A 27,166-nucleotide genomic window follows, 5' to 3' on the forward strand; every position below is an offset into this window, starting at 1 on the left:
CCTTGCTTTGTTCATTTTTATTTATTTATTTATTTATTTATTTATTTATTTATTTATCAAGTACTTTTTGCTCACGTGTGTTTATATAGTTGGTCAAAATTTCATCAGACTGCCTAGGTTGTGCTGAAAAAAAGGGATATAAGAAGACTATATTGCACATTATTATAGCCTCTGTCTGTACGTTTTAATATAGTCATGGAAAAACTAATCCAAAATGCTCTGAGTTCTAAGAAATTTAGCTTCTTGTTTGCGTTTAAGAATGTGAAATTTGGCGAGAGTTTTTTTTCTGTGGTCTCCTTTACCTTGCCTGTACAGTAATTGTGTGTGTACATTTAGTACTTTTAAGTCATTTAAAGTACATTTGTCAAGAAGACATTCTGTTAGAGTGGCAAGTAGATATAGTCATGATTTGAACATCAAATTATTTTGCCAAATAGTGAAACTAGATATCACAAGTGAAAAAATATTTGTTCTAAACTCCTGCTGTGAGATGCACATGGTCCAATTTTTCGTTTACAAACAGGTGAAAATACATTTGTTCTGTCCACTAGGGGCAGACTAACGTTTGGCTGCCAATAAGCATATTTAAATATGGCAGCAAAGCATGCAGACATGGTCAAGACAACCTGCTGAAGTTCACATTAAGCATCAGAATGGGGAGAAAGGTGACTATAGTGAACATGTCATAGTTGCTGGTCGGAGTATTTCAGCAATTTCTAATCTACTGAGATTTTCCTGCCTCACCATTTCTGTGGTTTACAGAGAACTATTGAAAACAGAGAAAAATATCCAGTGAGTGTCAGTTATCTGGGAGGCTGGAGGAGAATGACCAAACTGGTTACAAGGATGTTAGCTAGGTAGATATTGTAATGGTGGTTGTACATGGAAATCCCAATCCCAGTTTTTCTTGACAATGTCTGCATGCCTAAATGCACAGAGTTTCTGCTATGTGATTGCTGGTTTAGGTATTCATGTTATATACATATTTGTTTATACAATGCCATGCAAAGGTATTGGAACAGTGAGTTCAATTCCTTTATTTTTTGCCATAGACTAAAAACATTTGGGTTTGACATCCAAAGGTGAACGATTCAGCTTTTACTTCCAGGTATTTACATCTGGATCTGATACACAACATAGAAGATAGCACCTTTTGTTTGAACCCAGCCATTTTTCATGAGTAGTGGAACGTGTGACTGATGGGTGTGTTGTGTTACCCAGGTGTGTCCTATTACATTGTTTATTCAAACAATAAAAAGCATTGAATGGCTACGCTCAGTTGTAACCAGAAGACTGTGTCCTTTTTAGTCGATGGTGTCCTGTGACCACATGACTACAACTTAATTGCTGTATGTGGGCTGACTAGTGCGTAAAAAACTCTAATTTCACAGTGAAACTGCAGGTTAGGAGGCAATCTGTGTGTGTGTGTATGTGTGTGTGTGTGTGTGTGTGTGCTGTGTTTGGATCTGAGGACAAATTCAGAATGCACTGGGTGCTTTCAGACCTGTAGTTTGTGCTGTCTTTGTTTGAAAAGATCAGTCAGGTTGGATGCTAATACTAGGTCTGATTTGGGTTCAAATGCTTTCTGGGGGCCCCTTTATAATGCTGGGCCCTGGGAATCGTTTCCACAGACGCAACAACCCTGTTTAAGTGTCCACGCCATTGAGTGGTAAATTAAATATGAATATGAGTCGCTGAACACACTCAGCATCTGAAATGAATACACTCTACAGCAGCGGAACAGTGAACAGCCCCAGGAGCTACACAAACCCACAGAGACACAACCTTCTCCTGGTTCACAGTGTGTCAATTGGTAATTGAATTAACGGTTATTTTTTTCAATAGTATATGCAGTGCATTTTTAAAGCATGCAATAAAGCAACAGCTGCATTGTTAAATAATCTTTGGGCTTTTTACTGAGACTTTTAAATGTTTTAGATGTGCTTTCTATAATTTGTTTGAACTTATCATGCAAAGTTTAGATGTGACTGAGATTCAAACTGTGCCATAAATGTTTTGTAAATGTTTCCCAAAACATTGCTCTTAATGTGATTTCATTTGTTTTTATTTTAAAAATGTCACAGTTCATTTTGTAATTCTGCATATTAATTAATGTGCATACTTTTAGACCGAGGTCTCAAATTTGCAATGGCAAACTTATCTTCCTTGTAAACACAGCAGAAGTGATAGACAAAATACTAAATATGTAATGTAAGCAATATTTTTTTTAGAAAATAATACATTTGGTTATCACGTCATTAAATCATACAACCTTGTTTAGTGTTTTAATTACAGTTGTCCATGTTTTCATTTACTTATTTTTTTATTCAGTTTTATTTATGACTGGTTTTGTAATTAGCATCATACATTGTTTGGGTTATACATGTTTTATTGTGCAGTATACATCATTGTTATTGCAGTATAATGATGAAACAGTGTGAATACTATCTTGACTAAACTAGACAAGTGTTTTTTTTTTGTTTTTTTTTTATTGTCCTGAGAGTAAAATTTTTTAATCAATTTTTAAACGAGAGTGACGCAGGGACGCACGTGCGCCGTGGGCCGAACCGTTGCTTGTTTTCCCAGCCTCTCTCGTCTCGTCTTCGGGCTTTTCCGTTTTCCTCCGTAGCTAGTTGTTGCTCGTCTGAGATCTGAACGATGATTGACAATAATGGCGACGCGTTCATCCTAAGTTGACTCCAGGGAACCTTCTCTGGCTGACAAAGTGAACGTCTTGGATGGATCGTTCGTGCCACACACAACACCATTAAGGATAAACAGCCACAAACGGATTACTTTGATCTCAGCGACAAAGACTTGCTAGCCCAGATAGGTTTATCCTGCTAGCACTGCGATAGTTAGCAACTCGTATTGCTAGCCTGCTAAGTTGAGGAGGTAGGAGGTATTCCTCTGTGTGGGGTGGAGGAGAGGGACAGGGAGCTTGCTAAGTAGCACGGTCTAGCTAACCCATATATGTAACAACTAAATGGGTGTTTGTGACAATTTAGTTTCGTATTATCGAAGGCAACACCGATGTGGCACTGGCTTGCAACGTTAACGTTAGCTTGTGGGAGAAGTTGAGTTGTCCAACAGTCTCCTTAGGTTGCTAACTAAGCCAGCAGCAGGCTAGCTTTGTGGATTGTTCCAGTCTCTTTCCTGTCTGGACTTGCTGCTACCACTTGCGTTTGGAAACTGTCCACCGTCGCACCGTTAACTAAGCTGGCTAGCAAACACTGCTAGCTCGCTACTTTTGTAAGAATAACTGTGGCATTGTCGAGATCTCTTCGTAAATGACCACCGGCAGGAATAACCGGGCGATGATGGAAGGAGTCGGGGCGAGAGTGGTGCGCGGACCGGACTGGAAGTGGGGGAAGCAGGACGGAGGAGAGGGACATGTTGGCACCGTCAGGAGTTTTGAAAGTCCAGAAGAGGTGGTTGTTGTCTGGGATAATGGGACGGCTGCTAACTACCGTTGTTCTGGAGCATACGACGTGAGGATATTAGACAGTGCACCAACAGGTAACTTTACACTAACTGATTTTGTTTCTTTGAATAATTTGAGACTCGCTTCCTCCGATGCTAGCCCAGTCTTTTGTTGGCTATAATTAGGGGGCTACCGTCGCTTCGTTGAAACTGGGTGGACGACGAGACTTAACTTTTGCTGTAATTACAAGATTAAATTACTGTCGTGACGCAAGCCGTCTCGCCATATTAGTTTTGTTTAAGAAACTTTAAGTGTCTAAACTCATTAGAGGCAGCAAATTAGTTGTGGTTGATGAAAACATATGTGATAAACGCAGGCATGACTTCCCAGACTATTTGCACAACATCAAGTCGACTGTGTTAATGATAATAATTAGAGCTGCAAACCTGGAAATCATGATTTTTCCAAATGTCTTGTTTTTGTCATCAAACCAAACTGACTGAGTTTTAATTTTTTCTTTGTTATATGGAGCAAATAAAGTAAATATGCACAGCAGCCGAACAATCAGAATACTTGTCCTAATGACTATGAAACGCACTGAAACTGTAATTGTTTCAGCCCTAATAATAATAATGATGTGTGTGCGTGTATAGATGATAATTGTTACTATTTCTGTATTCTGTATTTAATTACTTAGGCAGCATATTATATGCTTCTCTTTTTTATTTATTTGTTCTGCACATATGGCCCCACTTCTTGCAATACTTAAATACAGTTTAAATTGGAAATACTATCTGAAAAGATACCAGACCACTCTGAGTAAAAGATAATGCTTATAATCTGTGTTAAACATCCAATGTTTACATGGTCAAAGTCGGTTTTCTGTCAACATACTTGCTACTCTAGACTCTAGAAAACAATCTCCCTGTTCATTATAATAAAAAATGTACATAGTATGTCCATGTGTGCATCAGCATACACATACACTGATCACTCATTTCATGACTTGTGATTAACAAGTCATGAAATTAGAAGTTGGATTTTCTGTAGTTCCTTTTCTCATTGTGATGTATCATTCCTTCCTCTTTTTTCCCCCAGTTGGTATCTGTGATGTTGCATTATTGCCCTCTCCTCTTTCCTCTTTTGCTTCTTTCTCACTTTTGTGATCTCCCGTTCATATCATTCCTGTATAGAAAGGTGACAGTGGGTATGTCAAATTAGGGCGTAACAATTAGGGTTAAATATCGAATTGCATTCTTTTATGGTCAAATGATTGCAATTTGATTTGTGTCAATGAAGATTTAGCACAAGGCGGAGCCTTACCACATGGGCGATACATCAAAATATTATCCACACTACTAAATCAACGATATGCATGGTTATGTATTCCATTGTCAAAAAACGGCATAGAACAGTCATATATACAACAATTGCAGTCTTTGTGATACCTTTGTTCCGCCCCAAGCCAAATGCATTGTTATGACTTCTTATAGATTAAATGTAATTGTTTACACACATTGTGTTGATTTCACAATGTTGTGAAGTATGTGTTATTATTTGTGTAATGTACATGTACTATTACATGATTACTAAAGTTGGATAATACTGGCTCCCCCCCCAGGCATCAAGCACGATGGAACCATGTGTGACACCTGCCGTCAACAGCCCATCATTGGTATTCGCTGGAAATGTGCTGAGTGCACCAATTACGACCTTTGCACAACCTGTTACCATGGAGACAAGCATCACCTGAGACATCGGTTCTACAGGATCACCACCCCTGGCAGTGAGAGGTTAGTTAACCCAACATCATTTGACATTATTATGCCTCACTGTACACTCATCAATGATGAAGTCAACACAAGGAAGCTCAGTAAACTCTGCTCTTCATAGGGATTGGTCGGTCTGCCCTTTTTACTCCCATAGTTTAGCTTTATGCGGCTTTACGTGTCTGACATTTGTGAAGTCTTTTTGTGCACTCTCTCTTTCAAGCAGACAGAATCTACTGTATCTCTGCTCTCAGGCTTCAGTTGCCCGGCAACAACAATTTTGTATTAATGCAGTGCTCTCTATTTATTAATTTATTTCAGCTAATATCCCCACCAAAGTAAAGGTGTTGCTGAATTGTCCCACCTAATATATTTTTTACACTTTATTTTCCTTCAGTAAGATCGATGCAGCTGTTATGAGTTGCCAGTTATGATAAGGAGGGAAATCAACACTCTTAAACTTTGGAGAATCTAAAACAAAACTGCTTGAATGTTACAGATGTCAGACATGTGATAGAAAATAATTAACTGGACAAAATATGATGTTGATATTCTATTTAAATACACACCTGTTGTTAAGTATGTTTACTAATTTGTAATTTTAGTAATTGAGACACAGGAACCAAATTGTAATAGCTGAGCTTAGCTAAGAGAACGTTCATTAGGAAGCTTTTTTTATGTGGGCCATTTTGATGTGAACAATTTGAGTAAGTTTGTCCAACAGATGTTTATCAGTGTTATTATTATAATAACTTCAGTAGGTCATTTAGAAAAATAAGACAAACACAGATATACCGAGCATCACTGTTGCTCTATCATGAAATTCTTAACATGCAACAATATGAGGAAAGGACATAATTGTAATCTCAGCTGAGATTATAAAGTGGCTCACAGCAGAGAGTTGGTAAAAACTGGTTCTGCACCACTCTGCCGTGTATATGTTGTTCTTTTTTATAGAAGGATCTCCTTTAAAATTCTATAAAATAAATTAAAAAAAGTTTAAAATTTAAGCTAAATATGCGAACAATCCAATTTAAGTGAAATGGACTCATAAAACTTCTATACGACTACTGAAGAGTATTGGGGGGAAGGGGGGGTTACATGTGATGCATATATGTATGTTTAAGGCTCCTGTAATTGGCAGCCTTTTAGCCTCCCAATTATGGCGCATTTCCACTGGCTCTACTCGCCTCGGCACGGCACGATTAGGTTGCATCTCCACTACAAAAAAGTACCTACTTAACATGGGCGGGGTCATCACTGCACGGCTGAGTGAAACTGTGGTGACTTGTTTTATGCGGTGACTTCGTTTTATACGCGACACACACACAAGTGACTAGTGACTTTACACCAGACTTCTGTAGTTGTTGGCGATTAACCCACGTTTTTAGGATTGTTAAGTAGTTTTAATTTATCTACAATTCGGCACTGTTTGGCTTGATATCAGCCTCCTACTCCACAGACTACAGCGGCAGCGGTCTGTGGCTCGCGATCAGCAGCGATGTCCCTAAATACACCACACCACTTTAAAAGACTCCTCTGTTAGATATAGAAATTTCCCTGGTAGTTGTTGGAGATTAACCCACGTTTTTAGGATTGTTAACTAGTTTTAAGTGATCTACAGTTTGGCGCTGTTCGGGTTGATTTCTGCATGGGACGGGACTCTGGCCAGTCAGCGGCCGGCAGTCTGACCAATCATTACATAGTACCTACTTAAGCACGCTTGGAACCTCACCAGAGCAGGTACTAAAAATAATACCTGGTACCAGAGTCACTCTTTGATATTTTAGAATTAGAGGAGGAATCACACTTGGGTCTCCATGCACAATGTGATGTTGCACAGGTGTCTATGGGTCATTTTCAGTTGCACTTGTCAATTGATATAGACTTTTTTTTATCCACCCTTCAAGTTCAGTGTCAAAGTTTTAAGAAAGCACCTCCTCCTCACCACTCTTGAAAGATTTTTTTTTGTGGAAATGATGATTCAGGCATATTATTATTTGGAAAGACAGACACATGTACAGACAGATCAAATGTTTGAGGGCAGCAGCTTTAGCTTTCATTTACATACACACACACGCACACACACACACACACAAGCAGTCAGATCATCACTGATTTGATTTATGTACTTGGAGTATATTATTTGGGTTTGTGTTTGTTTGCACATAACCACTGAATTCCATGACTTCCCTTTGATTCCGTTGCCCCGGAGACTGTTGATATTATGATGACACTTCACATCCATTGCAGACCTATTTCACCCAACAACATATTTTAGTAAATGAACACATGGCCCAACAGCTGGCTGCCTTTTCAACTAAGTACGACTTCATTTCCCCTGAGACAGGCGTTACATAATACACAATGGGTGGCGGAGGTCTCCTCTGCTCGCTCTGCTCCAACAGCATGGAGGGCTGTTTTGTTACACCACATTAGATTCTTTCACTAACTGCCGAAGAGGGAGTGGTTGGAAGCTGCAAGCTGTTTGCACTGGTTAGACCTGGACTGTCCAGCTGCCACGTCTAGCATCACATCACATTGTTCTTTGATGGTTAGTGCTCAGCTGGATGTTTTATGTGCTATTACCTTCTTTTCACTGGTTAATCCTGCAGCCATGCTGCAGTTGAGACAGGAACTTAAGGCATTCTAGTGTCATTAGAATGCCTTAAGTGAATTAAAAATGACCCCAGTCTAGTTGTGAAATTGTGGTGTTATGGAAAGGAAACAAAACTATTTTTAAATCACAGTCTATTTCTTCTATTTTTGATTGTTCAAGCTTCTATGGAAAATGTGTAAATGTAACCCATGCATGCTTGAAAGGATTCATATGCTTTTGTTTTCATTTCTGTATCAGTATATAGAGAATTAGTGTTATGTGGTACAGAGCCGCAACAATTAATCAGTTTGAGTGTTTTTTTGTTTAAATAATTAAAACAAGCATCACCTTCTCAATTGTGTACCAAACGACAAATCAATTAATTAAGAAAATAATATTATTTGATTATTAATTCATTATTACTCCTTCATTTGTTTTCAATCTATTACACATTGAATATTGAATTGAGGCGTTACTGTAAAAAACAAAATTGCAATTGCAACATCTGTCAGAAAAAATGTCTAGAACTTTGGCTCAATGAAAGTAACTGTATCTAAACTTTTCATCTGTGCAGAGTACTTTTGGAGTCACGGCGCAAGTCGAAGAAAATCACTGCCCGAGGGATCTTCACTGGTGGCCGGGTGGTGAGAGGAGTGGACTGGCAGTGGGAGGACCAGGACGGAGGCAATGGGAGGAGGGGAAAGGTAAGCTACAACCCACTTAAGACTCAATTTAATTGTTCCACAAGATAATACTTGTGTCAGTGACAGTCAATATGTTGTAAGGGCAAAAATAAGATGTAGACTTAAATATTTGAATGAATAATTTGACACACACTTTACAAATTACTTTTTCATTTTTCCCAAGAGCTTATCTGTGACCTAGTGACTTATGGGTACCTGTATTAGACAAGGTAACAGGTTGTGTTCAGTGAAAGTTGAAGGTCATGTGTGTAAAATTTAGGTGAAATAAATGTTTTTCAGATTTAGGTTCATTACCACAGAGTAAGCTTTTTATATTTATATCAGGAGCAGGGTCAGCCCTACAGAGGCTGCCATTTTGGACCACCATGTTTTTATAATAGCCCACAATGGACAAACTAACTGAGTTTTGATGTTAACTGAAGGCTACACACATACAACTTTATCAATAAAGATCAGGGGCACTGATCTTTATTGATAATAAAGGGGCTAATCTCTTTTTATGAGCGTTTAGCGTGCAGATAGATTCCTAAATGTATCTGAATGAACAATGCTCTTTAAAGGTACCGGCTAAAAATATGATAAACTTGTTTTTACTTCGCTGAACACTTAAATAGTTGATAAATCCCTGAAGATGGGCCAGGCTTTATGAACTCTCCAGAGGCTCATAGAACCATTTCATTAATGTAAAAAAAACCCAAAACATTCCCTTGGCCTTAACTGTCTAACAAAGGAAAAAAACAAACTAGCATCGTAGGGTATGATTTGATTTGAAATGTGCTTGAGCGTCAGTGAAAACAGGAAGGGCACTGCCTGACCCAACATGTTTGTAGTACATACTCATATATTAGGCATTAGTGCACACAAAGACTTAATTATTCTGATGTTCAGCTAGGTGTGCTGCATTATACTGTAGTGAGGTGTTAATCACTACAGTATTAACTTTAACTTAAAACCCACGCGCACACAGGGAGAATATGCAAACTCCATGCAGAAAGGCCCTTGTTCTGTCCGGGTTGTGAACCTGGGTCTTTTTGCTACAAGACAACATCACTAACCACTACGTGGCTGTGTGGCCCCAATATCAATGTCAGTCTCCTTTATATTTAAAATTAAACTCTATCCCAGTAAAAGGTTCAGAGTAAATATTTGAATTATTTTAAATGTGGTAAAAAAAAAACCCTCTAAAGACAAAAGGCTTGTTGCAGCTATAGGAGATAATCCTGTTCTAGCTTGTTATGTGTTGAGTCATTTCTAACTTCATATTTTAATAATCTCATTAGGATCTAATTGTGTTTGTGCATTCATTCCAAATATTGTGTGTAAAAATGATCATGTACAAACGATAATTGGAACTGTTGACCTGTTCATGGTGAACCCCGCCTCTCGCCAAACACTTGCTTTGTTTCATTTTACTGATTCCTCTTCATCTTAACTGAAGCTATAAACAGATTTGCCTGCCGCAGGTTATTCCTGGAATAAATACCTCATTAGAAAGTAATATGTCTGACAAGGTTGCATTTATTTAGCACACTCTATTTAGATTTATACTGTAACTGTGCTGTAAAGTGCTTCTATTTAGACTCTGGTCCAGACCCCAGAATTTTCAATTTAAGAGTCCCCCCAGGCAATTTAAGACTTCATTTTGCTGTGTTATTTAATGGCGTATCTCATTATTGTTTTATGATGCTCGAAGCAATATGCTCTCCAGAAAACTGCTATTACATGTCCTGCAGCTCAGATGTTGTGTTAGTTTAGCATGAATATTATTTCCTAAGGCCCATTAATCAATTACCTTTAGAAAGTGCCCAGAAAACAATTTAACTATTTGATTTCTGTATTTACTTAGGGCACATCTTTTAATCAAAGAATGAATTAGCTGTGCTATAGCTCCTCTACTCTCTCAGTGCTATGAAACTGCTGTGCTGCCTGCAGTGGAGAGAGAAATGTCCATCGGAAAAAAATCCCAACTTAATTTGAATGGATTTTGCAGCCCCTCATTAATAGCTTATTTGTGTCTGTAACACATAAAGCTTACCATGTCCTTTAAAGGTTTTATAGGGAAAGAGCTGTGAAGTGGTCCTTACCACAAATGTCAAAAATAGCACTAGCCATAAGGCAGTACAAGCACTAACTCCCAAAAAAACCTGTGGAAAATGTTTTTGTTGGGTTGTTATGAATAATTGTAATAATGCACATGCACATGGGGTACAATAGAGTCAAAGTGAGAACTGTGGTTCAGCTTTAATGGTCCAACCCCCCATAAAAATGACAAAGGAGAATAAATAACTATAGCTGCTTGTTGCCCTTTTCTTTAGTCTTTCCCCTTGGGTTGAGTTGTGCATAGGTTGTTAATAATTTAAAGGTAAAGGTTATGTTTGCTTATTTGGATGAAGAAGGTTAATGACATTGTTTGATTTTTTGTTTGTTTTTTTGTTTTCATGATTATTATGGGGTTGTTTTCCTAATCATCTTTTAATCGTTTGTCTCAAAACTGGGCACTGACCACAGAGATGTAGAGAAGAGGCTTTGTAGACTTAGTCATTCTTACCACTGTATTCAACTCTTCAGTATAATTGCTGAAAAAGTACATGGATTCTAATGATGGGAACAAAAGATGATTGGAAGCCTGTTTTGGGTATTAATTACACAGCAAGGGAAAACACATGCATCTAATTCTCTTATGATGTTCATTTATTCTCCAACTGGTTACCCAGAGGCCATTTTGTAGCTTCAACTTTAAATCTTAGAAAACATCTTCTGTTTTGTTTTTTATACCTTCCATGACTTTGTGTTTGCAGTTCTGTAGTTCAACCTTCACTCGACCCTCTATTTGAAGGCAAGCAAGAGATAAAAGATGGTTTCCAACTGGGATCAATAAAATATCATATTTCACTTCATTATGAGGTTTGAAGACAGAAAATACCTGCTAAAAAATCACCCCCTTTGGTTCAGTATTTTATTTTCCACATACAGTATTCCAAAGCCTTGCCTTTCATGTAATGTTAATGATATGTCAACTCAGATCTCTATGCTTTGTCCTTTTTATACGGTATACTGTCGGGGGTATACTGACTGGGGTTGTCTGTCAATAAGCATTTCTCTTCTGGAACAAAATTTAAGAACCTTGTGGAATAATTTATTGATATTTTAGGACATTATATTTTCTTTATTTTGTGGCATTTGAGTTTGACCAGCTTTGATGTATTCCCTCAATAAGCAACCAAAAGGATTGTGGATCATTGTGGATGGATGGAAGTTTGGATATTAGGGATGATATACAGTATCAGTATCGGTCTGATACGACTCAATATCAACAAAACGTATATGGGAAGAGGAGGAAGTGACACCAATATGATTTTAGAACTGTCAATGCAGTAAATAAAGTAAAACGGAGCAACAACATTTGAACTGAATCATGGTCTTTTTTGAAATGGCTACATTTCAAACAAGGAGCTACTCTTTTTGTCACTGATGGAAATATGACTTTGGGTGAGTTTATAGGTTGCTGGCAGAGATATGCCATCTCCTGGTGACTCTTGTTGAGTTTCTCATCTCATCTCATTTCTCCTACTCAACAGGTGACAGAGATCCAGGACTGGAGTGCAGCCAGTCCTCACAGTGCTGCCTACGTTCTGTGGGACAATGGGGCCAAGAACCTGTACCGTGTTGGCTTTGAGGGAATGGTGAGCAAACTTTCAATCACACACAATCAGGTTTACCAGCTATTCTTCTTGAGAAATCGCATTGACTTCCATTCATTTTGTCAGCATAAACAAAGTGGGATCCCTAACTGTAACCATATCAACTTAATACCTAACTCTAACCATAACCTAGCCAGTCATGAACTTCACCAGATCATAAATGAGGTTCTGCATTACTAGGACCAGGTTTTGGACTACTGGTCCTGACAAGATCAGTGTTTATGCCAGAAAAGGTCCTAAAGAGGTAACAAATACAAGTGCACACACTCACACCGACACTCACTATCTCACAAAAGATCAGCTGTCAGGAGCCTTTTGTGTTGGGCCGTAGCGCTGTGGCTCTTTCTTTTGCTGCCAGGCCTTTGTCAGCATGAGCGAGGCACCATTGTACAGGCAGCTGGAAGAGGAAGGTATCTGCATGATAAAGGCAATCTGTTCGTCCTGCCTTTCAGGGGGAGAGAGTGAACATGGAGGTCAACTTCAGAGCAGGGTGCAGACGTTGGCACACGCGCCTCTCAAATGAAAAGCATCCTCCCCATTGGTGCAGACTGCCCTCGCCTTTTTTTTGAAAGAGGCCAATCGGCTTTCTTGGTTGCACAACAGATTTGTCTGTTGTTATTCTAATAGGTTGAAAGGAAGGTAGATGGCATCTGCCTCTGGATCAAATAAATCAAGGATTGACCCCCCATCTCGGCTGTTTGAATACATATAGGTAGTCAAGCTTTTCGCACTGTTTATTCCAAATGCAGCATGGGAGGTCAACACCCCGTTTATTTGTAATCTCTGCTCTTTGTTTAAATCATCTTAAGATATGGCAACTGCTGTCCTGCTAGTGGAATTTATACATTTTATTTGTTGAGAGTAAATTTTCCCGCAGTTCGCAGAGATGCTTGTGCCACCTCATGTTCATCTCTGCCCTCCAATTCTGCTAGAGTGGCTGCATATCTGAGTCATCACAAATGATATGACGCGATCCCTCTGTAGTAGTGTTGTGATTCATTGTCCTGCATTACCCTCAGGGCACTGATATTGTTTCTAGACAACTACACTGTTGCCTGGAATAAATTCTCAGTTTCATTATTCTCGATGGTGCTTCTCTTGGAATGGAATCACTCAGGGCAATTATCTAACCCCCCACCATCATTTCTCATTTCAGTCGGATCTGAAATGTGTCCAAGACGCCAAAGGAGGCTCGTTTTACAGAGACCACTGTCCTGTTTTAGGTAAGTAAGACACTGTCATTGTTGCAGCAATTCTCTCACCTACCATTCTGGTGCAGTGAATTCAAGGACATTGGGGGGAGTTTCAATTGTAATTAATAACGTCTTACCACTAGATGGCAGCACTGCCTAGTTACCTGCCCACAGAACCCAGTCTCATGCTCAGGTCATGCAGTTATGGTATTCCAGAAATTCCAAGAATTAATTGTGTCTCTGTGGAGTCAGCACTGCAGTGGAATCCTTTCATTCTGTATGTTACTGTCATTATTTATAAATTGCAGCACTTTTAATAGGATGTCCAATTAGTGATGCGTTGTGGTTTTGTTGTTACGAATTTAGTACAGTTTGTAATACTGACTACATTTTGACAATAGCAAAAGTAGTAGCAAAATAGCAATAGTATTTCTAACTAATGGACTTGACTTGGACTTAATCTCCCAGGTGAGCAGAATGGCAACAGAAATCCTGGAGGTCTACAGATTGGAGATCTGGTCAACATTGACTTAGACCTTGAGATTGTCCAGTCCCTCCAACATGGCCACGGTGGGTGGACTGACGGCATGTTTGAGACTCTCACGACCACCGGCACAGTATGTGGCATCGATGAGGATCACGATATTGTGGTTCAGTACCCCAGTGGGAACAGGTACGTCCCTATATGAAATAACACAGTTTTAGTTGCTCCAACTAACTGTGACATAAACATCCATTTTCACCCCACTCAAAAGCTACAAATAAATCTTTATCTTTATCTTTATAGATATTTACCACAAGATCAATTTATAATTTGCACCACTTGACAGAAGACACATTTGAAGCATTTACAGCTTGCAAAATTTGATTCAACTGGTGCATTTTGTGACCATGTTTTGATTTGATTTTTCTTGTCTTTTCAGTCCTATACGACCTAATCCACTTCACCATAGATTCATGCATATATTACATAGTCCTGCTCAAAGTCTATACACCAGTCAACTATTACATTAACACCATGTATTTATTTGTTTTAATGTTGTGGCTAATCAGTGTTTTTCTTTCAGTTAATACAAAATTGTTTGTATTAACTTCTTGTTTTCTACATAGAATATTTTACAACCAGATAAATAGGCAATAACCCCTTTACTCTGTCTTGTTTGTAGTTTTTTAACCAGTTACAATCACTCTGGATGGCTAGGCTACTGCAAAGGTGCAAAAATTATATCTAATGAAGACGTATTCTTTGTAGAGCTCAACACCAATTCCCTAATTTCCCGTTTTATTGCGCTTAAAAAAAACAAAACCTTGCCATTTTCAGTATACAGTTTGCTAACCCAGAGATGTTTGCTGTTTCCTAAGCAAAGGGGATTTTAAGAACAATAACCAATGGACAACAGAAGAGGAGCAAAATGCTGTGTGAGACACACAGCCAGTCTGGCGGTCTTCTGTACACAGTCTACATTCACAAGACATTAATGTATTGATTTCTTTATGCTCAGATGGACGTTCAATCCAGCCGTGCTGACAAAGGCCAACGTAGTGCGCAGCGGGGAAGTTGCGGCCGGTGCAGAGGGAGGCACTTCCCAGTTCCTAGTGGGAGACCTGGTCCAGATTTGCTACGACATCGACCGCATCAAGCTGCTGCAGAGAGGCCACGGAGAGTGGGCTGAAGCCATGCTGCCTGTAAGAGTTTGAGACATATTCCCATTGATTTGTGCATCCCCATTGGGTCTTAAATATTTAAATGTAAATGTGAAACTCATATAAAACATGTACAATGTTCAGAAGAACCAGTAAATAGTTTGATTTGAACGGTATCAATTCCATTTCATCCTTTCCCCCTATGACTTACTCCTTCCCCTCCATTTTGCACATTCGCATGTTGGCGTAGTGTGTTCAGATGCTTGTTGAGGTTGAAGGGTGAAATTTAAAGGCTAACTAGCCCTTCAAACTGATTTTGTAGCTATGCTAATCACAATAACACTTGATTGCCATCTCTTGGGCGCACTAAACACTAGTTTTCCTAGACATTGAACACATTTTCTTACATGTCTCTGCTTGCTGCAAACAAGTGCTTAATAATGCCCCTGTGCCATGATAGTGATTATAAAATCAGCCTATTTTTGGACAACAGCATTGTTGAATCTCTGACAAATACGTGACACATCTGCTTACGTGATGACGCATCATGTTGTCCTATTTTGTAGGCGGAGATTTTAACCACTGCCCCTTGTATTGTAGTTCTAAGGGGTTGGGAAAGGGTAAAAATGAGAAATGGGATTCCGCCCAACATTTTATATGCAGAACAAACAATAAATGAGGCTGAAGTTCTCTGTGTAATTCCCTATGTTCCCTTCATACTTGGCAGTGCTGGTCCCTCACTTCCTTCTCCGGTGTTAACACAAAGAGACGTAATTTTGCCCTCTGAGCAGTCTATGGCTGCCACTTTTATTTCTATCTCAACAAGACGTTATTCTTCTCTTATTATGCAGTTTATTCATTGCTGCCTAGCGCGCCCTAGGTTATGTCATGCCAGTGTTCTCCAATATGCCACTTGTCCCTGCCAAACTGCCCCCCTCAGTAGCTAATGAGCCTTAAAACCCTGAGATGGGTTGTGGCTTTGATCACTAACCACGGCTGTTTGCCGCCTGCTGTTGCTTCTACTGCAGCAGTCCCCGTTATTGATGGCATCCTCCAGGACAGCCCCAGACCCAGCTCGACAGACAAAAGTGCCTCGTTCTCCCATAGCCAGGATCAAGATGATATGATTCAGAATTGGAAAGCGTTTTGCTCTGTCCTTTTTGTGTTCCCTGTGTAGATGAGAAATGGTAGCAGCAAGTTTCCCTTCATTTATATCCATCTTCCTTCTCATGCAAGTGAATCTTATTTGAATAATGGGAACACAGCTTTGATTTATATTTTATCTATATTTATATATTTCCTTATTTCTGTCAGCTTTTATTTTCACACATATTTTCTTGAGGAAGTATTTCTTCCTCTTTATTCCTTCCTCCCACTTTTATGTATTTATTTTTTTCTTGCTCTATCCGACAGTCACAATATCCCTCTGCTCCTCATAATTTCACTTACACAAAACATAGCCAGAAGGCTACAGCCCTTCATATACAAATCAATTTGTTGCCATATTTGTCCACAGACCTTAGGCAAGGTGGGTCGTGTGCAGCAAATCTACTCTGATAGTGACCTGAAGGTCGAGGTTTGTGGAACTTCTTGGACGTACAATCCTGCTGCTGTCACTAAGATCGCCCCCTCTGGCTCAGCTGTCAGCAACGCCTCTGGAGGTTTGTATGAAAACGCGTGAATGACAGAGGCTTGCCTTTGTTGTTTTGTCTTCACTGTCATCTCCTTTCTGACTCTCACACACAAACACTTGTCTGATGTTGTCTCCCTTGTTTGGTCAGAGCGTCTGTCTCAGTTGCTGAAGAAACTGTTTGAGACGCAAGAGTCTGGAGACATCAATGAGGAGCTTGTCAAGGCGGCAGCCAATGGAGACCTGGCCAAGGTGGAAGACATTCTTAAGAGACCGGATGTGGATGTAAGTGCTCAAACATTTCAGTATTTTCTTATGAGAAGTGGCTGGATTTTCAGATGTATGCAGAGGACATGTCTTCAGTATCAACAAGACCAATTTATACCAATTTTATATTTATTTAACCAAAACCATTACATTACAACTGTTACATAGAGATTAACAGGAGGCAAACATTACTAAAACCATGAGCACTTACACATTACCTGGTTACTTTTGGGAAAAAACATCCCAGGAACACAAAGGAGGCATTCAAGGCACCGGAGAAGCGATTGTGAGAGGAAAAGTAGTTTGGCTGCAGACCTTGCAGATGCAAAAAGTACAAAGGGCTCTGAGGGCATTTACCTGAGAAAACACTAAAATCCTGTACCTAGCCCCTTAATTGGATAGGCTCCAGAATTTAACGAGTTATTTTTGAGTCATGCACCACCTTCTGCAATGTTTTATGGAAATGGTGTGGTAGTGTTTTTGCGTAATCCTTCAGACTGCAGACAGACTGAAAACATAACCGTCCTGGTGGATGAGGAAAAGCTATAAAAGTTATGCGATACACTAAATAAAAAGTAAAAACCAGAGAAGCATAAAATGAACGCTTAAAGGTTTTTTTCCTGCATGCCTCTACAACATATTTGTGTTGCCAATCATCAGCATTAGTAGATCTTGGTACGTTTATAATGCATGATTACTGAGGCTGCTGAGATTTACTTCTTTGGTATTGAACTGTGATAGCAAATCACATTGTAGTAGTGACGTTCAGTATCCAGCCCTTGGTACAGTCCTGGTTGTGCTTTGGCCTGCTCACAGTATACTGAGGAGGATGGTAGTCTCCCAGGAAAGGATTGCAAGATCCTCCCACTCCTGCACCTCTCTCAATCTGAAAAGCATTAAAGCTGGACCCAGAGGAGGCACCTATGGCCATTGGTGTGCACTGCAGCACAGACTCAATTCACTCTCTGAATGAAGTGGAGATCCACAATCCCTCGTATGTTTGGACACTGTGTTCTGTCACACGCTTTAGGTAGGCCGGGGAAAACACTCTTTTAAGTTATGAGATATGTCTGCAATATTGTTCTCACTCAGACTGAAGTGTGTGCGTGCGTGTGTTTGTGTGGAAAAGGCTGGCCAGATGCCCTACTGCCTTTCAGTGGAATTATTTGCTTAAAGCTGAGCACACTGAGTCTGGCCAAGTGATCCGCCTGCCAGGACAAGAGATGTCTCGAGACTCCCAAAGGAGTCCACATTAATATTTATGCTCTGAGTTTTTGCAGCGCTGCACTTGGTGATGAAACATGCACACACAGCCGTACATGCACATCCACTCACATGCATACTAAAAGCTTAAACATACCCTCACCAACCCTGAACGCCCCTTAGGTGATCAGCCTAGTCAGTAGATGCAGATCGAAACATGAAGCCTGACATTGTTATGCACCTGTTTACTCACCCTGACTCTCGGTCTGTTTGCAGGTGAATGGACAGTGTGCTGGACACACTGCTATGCAGGCAGCCAGTCAGAACGGTCACGTGGATGTCCTAAAGTTGCTGCTTAAACACAGTGTGGACCTGGAAGCTGAGGTTTGTTTAATCTGCCCTCCTGTCTGTGCTCATCCTACTCACAAATGCATCTCTTATTTTATTGAATGTCACACAATATGGCAAAAGGTGAAAACCCACACTCACAGACACAATACGTAATCATTATGCGGGTGCATTGTGTACTCAGGACAAAGACGGAGACCGTGCGGTGCACCACGCAGCCTTTGGTGATGAGGGCTCTGTCATTGAGGTGCTGCAGAGGGGCGGTGCCGACTTGAATGCCAGGAACAAGCGAAGGCAGACTCCGTTACACATAGCTGTCAACAAAGGCCACTTGCAGGTGGTCAAAACCCTGCTGGACTTTGGATGCCACCCCAGCCTCCAGGTACCTATCACCATGTCTTATTTTCCTTTCAAAGGAACAGTTTTGACACAAAAATTGTGACACCTCAAGAGCAGTAACAAAACACACAATAGCACTGCCAAGGGACAGTCTGTTCAGCCAACAATGACTATTGTGCACTTTATTGTTTCTTGTAAATATCATTTTGCCCATTTACACAGAGTTTAGGTCATAGATCAGTTAAAGAGTTGTTGTGACGCAGAGTTTTCCATTCAGGATTCAGAGGGAGACACGCCCCTGCATGATGCCATAAGCAAGAAGAGAGATGACATGCTGTCGGTGCTGCTCGAGGCCGGTGCTGACGTCACCATCACTAACAATAACGGGTTCAATGCCTTGCATCACGCAGCACTACGTGGGAACCCCAGGTATGAGATGCTCAACTTTCCACTTTCACGCAGTGAATCCTTGTCACGCTAGTTTGTTGTCTACATGAGACCAGGACCAGAGAATATTTGATCTGTAATAACTCAAATATCTGCTTTCACAGACATTCTGAATTCTAAAAAAACTAATTTTGTCTTAAAAGCTATGAACACACTAAATTCCTATTTATGTTTGTATTATATGTTACAGTAACTACTATAAGTATGTTAATCAAAAAGCTTCGATATCAGTTCATCAATTAATTGTATTTGTATAGCTCATATTCACAATCACAATTTGCTTCATTGGGGCTGATGACATACAATTTATATAAATTGACATCTTCATTACGCGTGTCGATTGGCTTTTTAGCATTGAATATACATTATAATCGACCCTTTACACTTTATTTTTTTCCCGTCAGAACCACAACAACTAGGCTTTATTTATTTTCAGCTTCTTAGCAGCTTAACTTTGGAGGCCGTGGTCGAAGCACTAATCTGCTACTACTAATCCAACACTTAATCATCCTCTGTTGGAATGAAAGATGTATGTTCACCACCTACAGGTCGAAACCTTATAAGAGACGAGAGACTGTGTTCAGTCAGTTTTGTCACCGAACAAAAATAGAACATTTTAAATAACTGACACGGGATAAAATGGACCGACCACCTGATGCAGATAATTCTTCCACAGATTCCACTTAAATTTAAATGTAGCTTAAAGTCATTAAAACTAGAATAAGAATAATTCCACTACCTCACTGAGCCCATTTCATGCAGCTGTAGGCTTTACTCTGGTATCTTAATTGAGTCGACACTGATGAAAGTCTGAAACAGGCCTATAGGCTCCATCTCCCCACCAGATGGTATGGTCTCAAACATACATTGGACTACCTTTGAGGCCCTGAAAGCATCTGTCTTCTGCTGACTTTTTTATTAGTGTAGCTAATAGTCCTTGCAGTTCATTTGATGTTTCTTTTTACTGTTATGTTTGTCCATCACTGCGTGTTGTGAGCAGAGGCTGGCCTGCAGCGGCTGGCCCATGCTCTAGCAGCAGCAGCAGCAGCAGCAACAGCAGCATGTCTTGTCCATGGTAATTTCTATTTCTGGCTGCAGCAGCATGTTGCTCTGCTCTTTAAATGTTTTATTTTTGTCACTCAGAGAAAATGCCTGTCCATATCAGGTTGATCATCCAGCACTGTCTCCTAAAGTGATGAACGTTGACGTTACAGGGTCAGTCTTTGTAGCGATTTTCTAGAAAAGTAAACAGCTGCTTTCCTTGCTGATTGATTTGGGCGCGTACGCGTATGTTTGCACATGAACTTGGTTATCCCAGGCTAAATGTCATTCCCCTTCACCGGCTTTCATTCTATTGCACAATGACAAATGGAATTGAGGTCAGAGTGCTCTGGAACACCTGCCACAAGTCGCTCCAGACCTGGCCCTTCATTTCAGGCTCATTGCAGGCACTGGTCAAATGTTTTTGCACACTGTAGAAACAAAAAAACAACTCGTAGGAACCAAAAATATTTTTTATTAATTACTAAAACCAATTTTTCTAACAGTTAATCTAGTTTGTAATGTAAATGCAAATAGTAGCATATTTATGAGCGTGGGTCGTTTTCTTGAACAAGCAAATTTATCACACAGATGGTATCACGTAGAGTAATTAATTAGGACTCATCATTATCAAATTAAAGAGCAGTTAAAGATTTGTTGGAATACAGTGTAAATGATATTAGCAACACAGAGTATGAAAAAGAACACATGGCAAAATAATAATGACAAATGTGCACGCATATGTAGAACATAAAATGGATAAAACATTTTCATATGTAGTTCGTCTAATCCCTTTAGCAGCTATATATACATATATGTGTATATATATATACATATATATATATATATGTATATATACATATATATATATATATATATATATACATACATATATATATATATACATATATATATACATACACATATGTATGATTAAAATCCACTTGTTGAATAATTTAAATAATACCCATTGAATTATATAAATAAAACACACACACTCAGGGTACTGTGTTGTTTTTGTTACACAGCTTTTAACTTTATTATATGTTTTTTAGAGTTTAAACAGAATGGTTTTCTCTGCACACATTTGACAAACACATGCAAAAGACGTGCACTTGGGGTGTGTTTGTGCATGCGTCCGTGCCCCTCGGACATACTCTCACAGCAAGATATCGCTCTGCTTTTGATTTATTTTATGCCGACATTGCAAGTTCTAAGAACTGTATTTAATTTAAAAAAAATTCTAGTAAAGCAAAAAAAAAGAAAAGAAAAAAGAAAACCCAAACATAATCATTTAGCACTAAGGCCTGTTTAGTACCGGGTTCCAGTATCCATCTCCACCTCATGCACAGTATTTTATCAGGGCCTCTGTCATGTTGTGCGTGCGTTGCTTTCTTCGGTCCATGCTCCGTCCCCTTTGCCTTCACAGAAACCAAGATATATGTCACCATCTCCAGTCTGCCCATTTACTTTTATTTCACGCTCGAGCTCCCGCAATATCAGGGCGACAGTCCACAGTCCTAAAGCCCTCGAAAATCTCTCCCTGGGTTGAAGTGAAAGTACCTCACCTGGTGTATTTTTAGTAGAGAGGCAGTTGTTTCGATTGAGTGCTAAGGAGGAATTCCTACTCTATTTCTAAAAATGTGCGCTCGATGACTGTCATGAAAAAAATGCCTGGAGCTGGAGACTAATCAGGTGAAGAATATGACATGAAGCCTCTGTTTAATTATTGATGTTACTCTTGTTTCCTGATGGTAGCTTTAACAATGAGGTCTGCTCTGTCTCCTCTTGTTTAGATTGAACACCAGCGCAGAATGTTACGACTTAAAGAAGTCTAATCTATATATATTTTGTCCTTGACACTATACAATACGAATAGAACCAGGATAAAATTGCCTCCACTTTTTGGGCTTTTATGCTTTCTTTTTGTGAGCGTTGCAAGTCAGTTCTACTTTTAGGTTCAAGGAGAGAGTGTGTCAAAGTTCCTGGTGCCTGTGTTGTGTGTGTATGTAATGTGCCTCGGTGTTTAAAGAGTGCTGGTGGGTCTTCCAGCAGTGGAGAGAAGATTGAGGAAGATGCACAGGAATAACCCTGTGGGTGACAGATGAATCTTTCAACTCGGAGTCCCGTATACTGAGACAAATCAACTCTACCAACAGGGGTGCGGCAGGAACTGGGGAGTTTTACTGTTTCACCTTGTTCATTACTCACACACTCACCCACTACAGAGTGTAAAAGGCATTCCCTTATAAATTAGACCTAGTTGTTAAGTTTTACAATTGCTAGTAAATTGAAAGTGTCTGTATCACCAGCAGTAACGTGTTCGGTGAAGGGTTTTCTTGGGCGTCCACTTTTTGTGTTTACTGTAACCCCAACCTGCAAGGACTGAGCCTGGCTCTTCTCTGTGTCTTTCCCTCGGGCTGCTAGAAGCCAGTAGCTGCTACAGTACTGTAAACAGTACGATTAATAGCCCATGACTCATAAACGATCTCCAAACAAGCCCTGCAGCGGCAGTCTGTGCCCTCTTGTGTGTCTCCTACCTGTATTATTTGCCCCTCTCTGTCCCTTACATAGTGCTCAGCTTACTTTTAATATGCTAACGTGTGGGCAAGCCTAATATGCAAATTGACACACCTAAGGAGACAGGCGGCTCTGCAGACAATCACACTGTACTCCAAAATGCAGTTAAGTATTCCCAGTACACTGTCAGAACTAATAGATGGAACCATTTTGAAAGTACTGTAAAAAGGGGCGACTGTTCAACAGAGAACAGCATTGTAAGTGCATGGAGATAAATCTACCAAACTGGCAAAATCTGTACATTTCTAGTGGCTTGCTGCTATATTCACAATAAATTAGGACTTTTCCCACCCTGTCTCTTGCTCATTTCAGATGAGGCTAATCAAGTCAGACTGCGATGATTTAGTATGCTACTGCTTCTGACACTGCCCGAATAGATTTCATGCTTATTGGTCCAATGAAAGCACTTTAGAAACACAGAATTGTAGAAAACAGCGCTATTTACAACGTATTTGAAAGTCAATCTTTCTGTGTTCTGCCCACCGCTTGAAAATCAGTTTGAGCTATTAGACAAATTAAATAAGCTCAAAGCTTCTAGATCAATTTTGGCCAAATGACTGAGGAGGGTTTTTGTGGTTTATGAGATCATGTCAGTTTGACGTAGTATTAAGCACCAAATTAGGAGAGCATAAAAAGTGATAGAGAGTGGAGTGTGTGTGTGTGGGGGGGGAGAGATTGGAGGGGAGTGAGAGACGGTGTGAAGGAATTTTTGTTGGTTTCATTTGCCTGCTGGTTCTGCAGTGACGATGACTGAATGTGTAAGTGTAAGTAGCGGGTTTGAATGTCTGCTGCTGTGATTTGTGCAATCAGCTCTCATCCTCTAGAGCATCTGGCTCTCATATACCCCACCTTATCCATCACCATTGCAGGACAGTTTCTGTGCATTGTATGCTCTAAAAAAAAAATGGCCCCTTCTTTATTTCTTCCACTATTGGTGCCATTGTTATTGTTTTAGAGCCATTTGCAGTGTCACCGTACCCATGCCAAGCTACATTAGCTCCCTCCTTTATGTTTTTGAACCTTTTCCCACCCACAGTGTAATTGACTGATGGCATCTAGTGACAGTCAGCTCAGGAGGTGTCTTAGCAAGACAGCCGCACATTCTCACACAGACATGTGAGCGGTGTGTGTCTGAAATAGCACACTCAGTCTACCCCCTGCTATTTTTGAAACAGCCATTGATAGTGTGGTCAGAATATCAATCCCTCCAGAGGCAGAGAGGCAACACTTAGAAGTCAGGAAAAGGGACCATACCAAGTTTTAAAGCTGGGATAGGTTTCTTTATTAGTCGGGAAAAAAAGAGAGACAGGTTTAACATTGTACATTACACCTCACATAATTGTAGTCGAAGACAGAGGAAAGAGGTGTCTTGCTTTTGTAGATGTGATTGTGTTGAAGGCGTCTCGACAAGAAAGAGCTTCTGTAGTCATCAAAGCATAGCTACAGCTGGTTGAAGGGGACCAAATCCATTCAAGAGGTGATTTGGTTCCATTTTACCAGCTTTAGCAAAGCATTTTGGAATCGGTGTTTCAGAGAGAGAATATAAAATGGCTGAAGTCAAGTGACCTGTCTGGACAGCCGGAGCAACAATTAACGAGAAAATCCATGTTACGTGTGAACATCTTATTTCAACCCATGAGTTAAAGTGGTTCGTGCTGTGTCTCTTTCTCTCTACTGCTAATTCGCTCACCTAGTTTACCTTCACCCTCTCTGTGTGACACACGTGTACAATTAGTGCACTACACCCCATTTACCATCACACCAGTAACACACAGGTACAACCTTACCCCAGCTTTCCTGCTTTGCTGTCTTGCATACACCCTATTTATCCTCCATGCTATCTTTTTAAGTTTTATTTCCTCCCCCCTCCCAGAGAGTGAGAAAAATTGTTCCTGGAGAAAAGGATAATAATAATCTGTGGCAGTGCACTTGAGTCAAATGTCCTGGAGTCATGAAGCAATTACAGGCTCTGACAGATGGGCCCTGCTGCAAGCACGCCGCCACTCCGGTCACCGAGACGGCCAACAGACAAATGCAGAGGCATAACCACGTACACAGGCGCTCTTACTCATACCTCTACTGTATCACTCTGGGGCATCAAGTCACAACATTAATTTAAACCAGTCATTTAAGTCTTAGTGAGACTGATTTGTAGTGTAGAGCGAGAAGTGTTTGAACAGTGACTGAGGGCAGATTATATTATGTCTTTTTTCCAGGGCACTGCAGCCGTACAGTGTTGTAACATATAAAAAAAAATCCATTCTGTGATATTACAAAAATGATCACAGTAACACCCACATAAAGAACATAGTGATTATGTTCGCGTTTGTGTCCCTAAGTTATGGTACTTGTAGTCATTTATGAGATCGATAAACTGTCTTACTATTAAGTTAACATCGAGACACATTTGTCAAATTTTAACCATGCATGGGATAGATATTTATGTATTTTATTGCTTTAGTTATTTATTTGTGCCTCACTCATCCTCCGAGCACCTTCTCTGTCCTTGATCGCTGAATTAAGATACAATAAAGTAACATTCCTTTGGTCTATTTTAGGCCATCCATCATTATTACTTTCTTATTATTTTAATAAATTTAGTTTCAACATTACTATTCAGAGGAATTTGAAACAAGGACAGAACTTTTTTCTCTCGCTGCCATAGCACAAAAGAGGTTCTTGAAAAGGGCCAGCAACAGCTGAAGCATATATGGTGTAGTAGGCCTAGGTTGATATGACACACCAGAGGCAGGTCTATTTGTAACAAACACATGCACATTCATGCTAGCTCACTTACACACACACACACACACACACACACACACACACACACACACACACACTCGCCCACAGTCTCAGTCACTCAGAGTCAGGTGGCCGCACAGCTCACCTCGTCTAAGGGCCATAACAGGGCAAAAGCCGGGGGGACGACAGGCACTGAGCATTTGATAATGTCAGCATCTGCTGTGTTTGTCACTCACACAGCAGGTCATTGCTATTGAGGGCCTGGGTGAAACATGCAGTGCAAGCCATTCACTCCTACACGCCTCTTATGTCTTAACAGATGGAAACTCACGTGGATGAATCTGAATAGTTGAAAGAACTGATGCCTAAAAATGTATCTTCATTTTGTTTTTCCTCTTGCAAAAGGAAAAAAAAAATCTTTTTGAAGTGGATTTGGGTGACTGTTAGGTTCTGTTTTCCCTTTTTAATGTTGAATTAATGGCTATTAAAAGGTTTATTTAAAGTATTTTATTTTTTGTAGATCAAATGATTAATATAGATATAAAGATAAATACTTTAGGATTCCTAGACTACATGCTGTTAGTGTCACAGATGTCACCTCACGTCCGATATTTCTTTTATTGTGGCAAATGCAGTTAATCAGTTCACAGGGACGTTTCTTGTTTTTTTAATAGTGAAGAGCTGTTATTAAAGAACGGCATGTATACACTCTGCAAATTTTAAAAGTATCAACTAATTCCACCCGCCAGCGACCTACAACATTCAACTAAAAGAAAAAGTCTAATTTGACGAAGGTGCACTTGATAAATTCAGGCACCGTGTGTGACTTAATTTCACAGTATCATCCCCATAGTAAGTTTATATTTATATATCACTGATTCGTTTCTTTGTTAAAATCTAAATGCAACAGTCTTGTTTGATCTTTTTATTTCTTCCCTGTGTATCTTCAAAAACGCAGCGGATAAATTAACTTACAGTTAACAGTACATTTAAAAGGTTTTAAGTGAGGTAAACCTGAGCTAAATCTGGTAAAGGTTTTGCGAGTGATCCAAACGTGGGCCAGAGGGAGGATCATAATAGGTGAAAGTGCTAGATATGAATAGCTCGCCACGCAAACTCCTCCCCATGTCCCCCTGACTTCATGTCTCTGTGTGCCTCTGTCCATATTCTGTTGCAGTCAACAATTGGAATCAGCTGACGGGCCAGAGTTGACTCTGATCCTGCATTGTCACTTTTTGATGGTCTAATCTGACTGCCATGCAGTCCAGCAAAGCATTTGGCAAGCATAGCAAACGTGAACAATGGGAGCAGGAATCGGGGGCAGAGAGGGGAGCATGGGGCAGCTGGGTTTATATGGGGTGGTGGGGGGCGCAGATAAGGGCAATGGCATAAAGGGAAGACAGTCATAGTTAAACACACAGGATTGTTAACACTGAAGCCATATGATACAGCAGTAGGCTAGAGCCAGTTTGTGGCAGCGGCGCAGTGCCTACTCAGCAACTTTTCCCTGCTCTTTCAGTAGCATGTTAAAA

At 40.0% G+C, this 27,166-nt stretch overlaps 1 protein-coding gene across 4 annotated transcripts in view; it reads left to right on the plus strand.

Moving 5' to 3' along the window:
* The first annotated feature begins 2,600 nt into the window (after positions 1–2,600).
* Positions 2,601–27,166, plus strand: part of mib1 (MIB E3 ubiquitin protein ligase 1) — a 52,926-nt gene continuing 28,360 nt past the window's right edge. For all 4 annotated transcript variants that reach the window (XM_044022522.1, XM_044022531.1, XM_044022541.1 and 1 more), the window contains exons 1-12: positions 2,601–3,519; positions 5,046–5,217; positions 8,367–8,496; positions 12,075–12,179; positions 13,354–13,420; positions 13,859–14,063; positions 14,893–15,076; positions 16,551–16,695; positions 16,816–16,949; positions 18,411–18,518; positions 18,667–18,864; positions 19,099–19,250. In XM_044022522.1, coding sequence (XP_043878457.1) covers positions 3,291–3,519; positions 5,046–5,217; positions 8,367–8,496; positions 12,075–12,179; positions 13,354–13,420; positions 13,859–14,063; positions 14,893–15,076; positions 16,551–16,695; positions 16,816–16,949; positions 18,411–18,518; positions 18,667–18,864; positions 19,099–19,250 — 1,829 coding nt within the window. In that variant the 5' untranslated portion in view covers positions 2,601–3,290. The remainder of the gene's footprint in view (positions 3,520–5,045; positions 5,218–8,366; positions 8,497–12,074; positions 12,180–13,353; positions 13,421–13,858; positions 14,064–14,892; positions 15,077–16,550; positions 16,696–16,815; positions 16,950–18,410; positions 18,519–18,666; positions 18,865–19,098; positions 19,251–27,166) is intronic.

Source organism: Solea senegalensis, linkage group LG1, assembly GCF_019176455.1.
Source record: "Solea senegalensis isolate Sse05_10M linkage group LG1, IFAPA_SoseM_1, whole genome shotgun sequence".
In the NCBI taxonomy this organism is placed as follows: domain Eukaryota; kingdom Metazoa; phylum Chordata; class Actinopteri; order Pleuronectiformes; family Soleidae; genus Solea; species Solea senegalensis.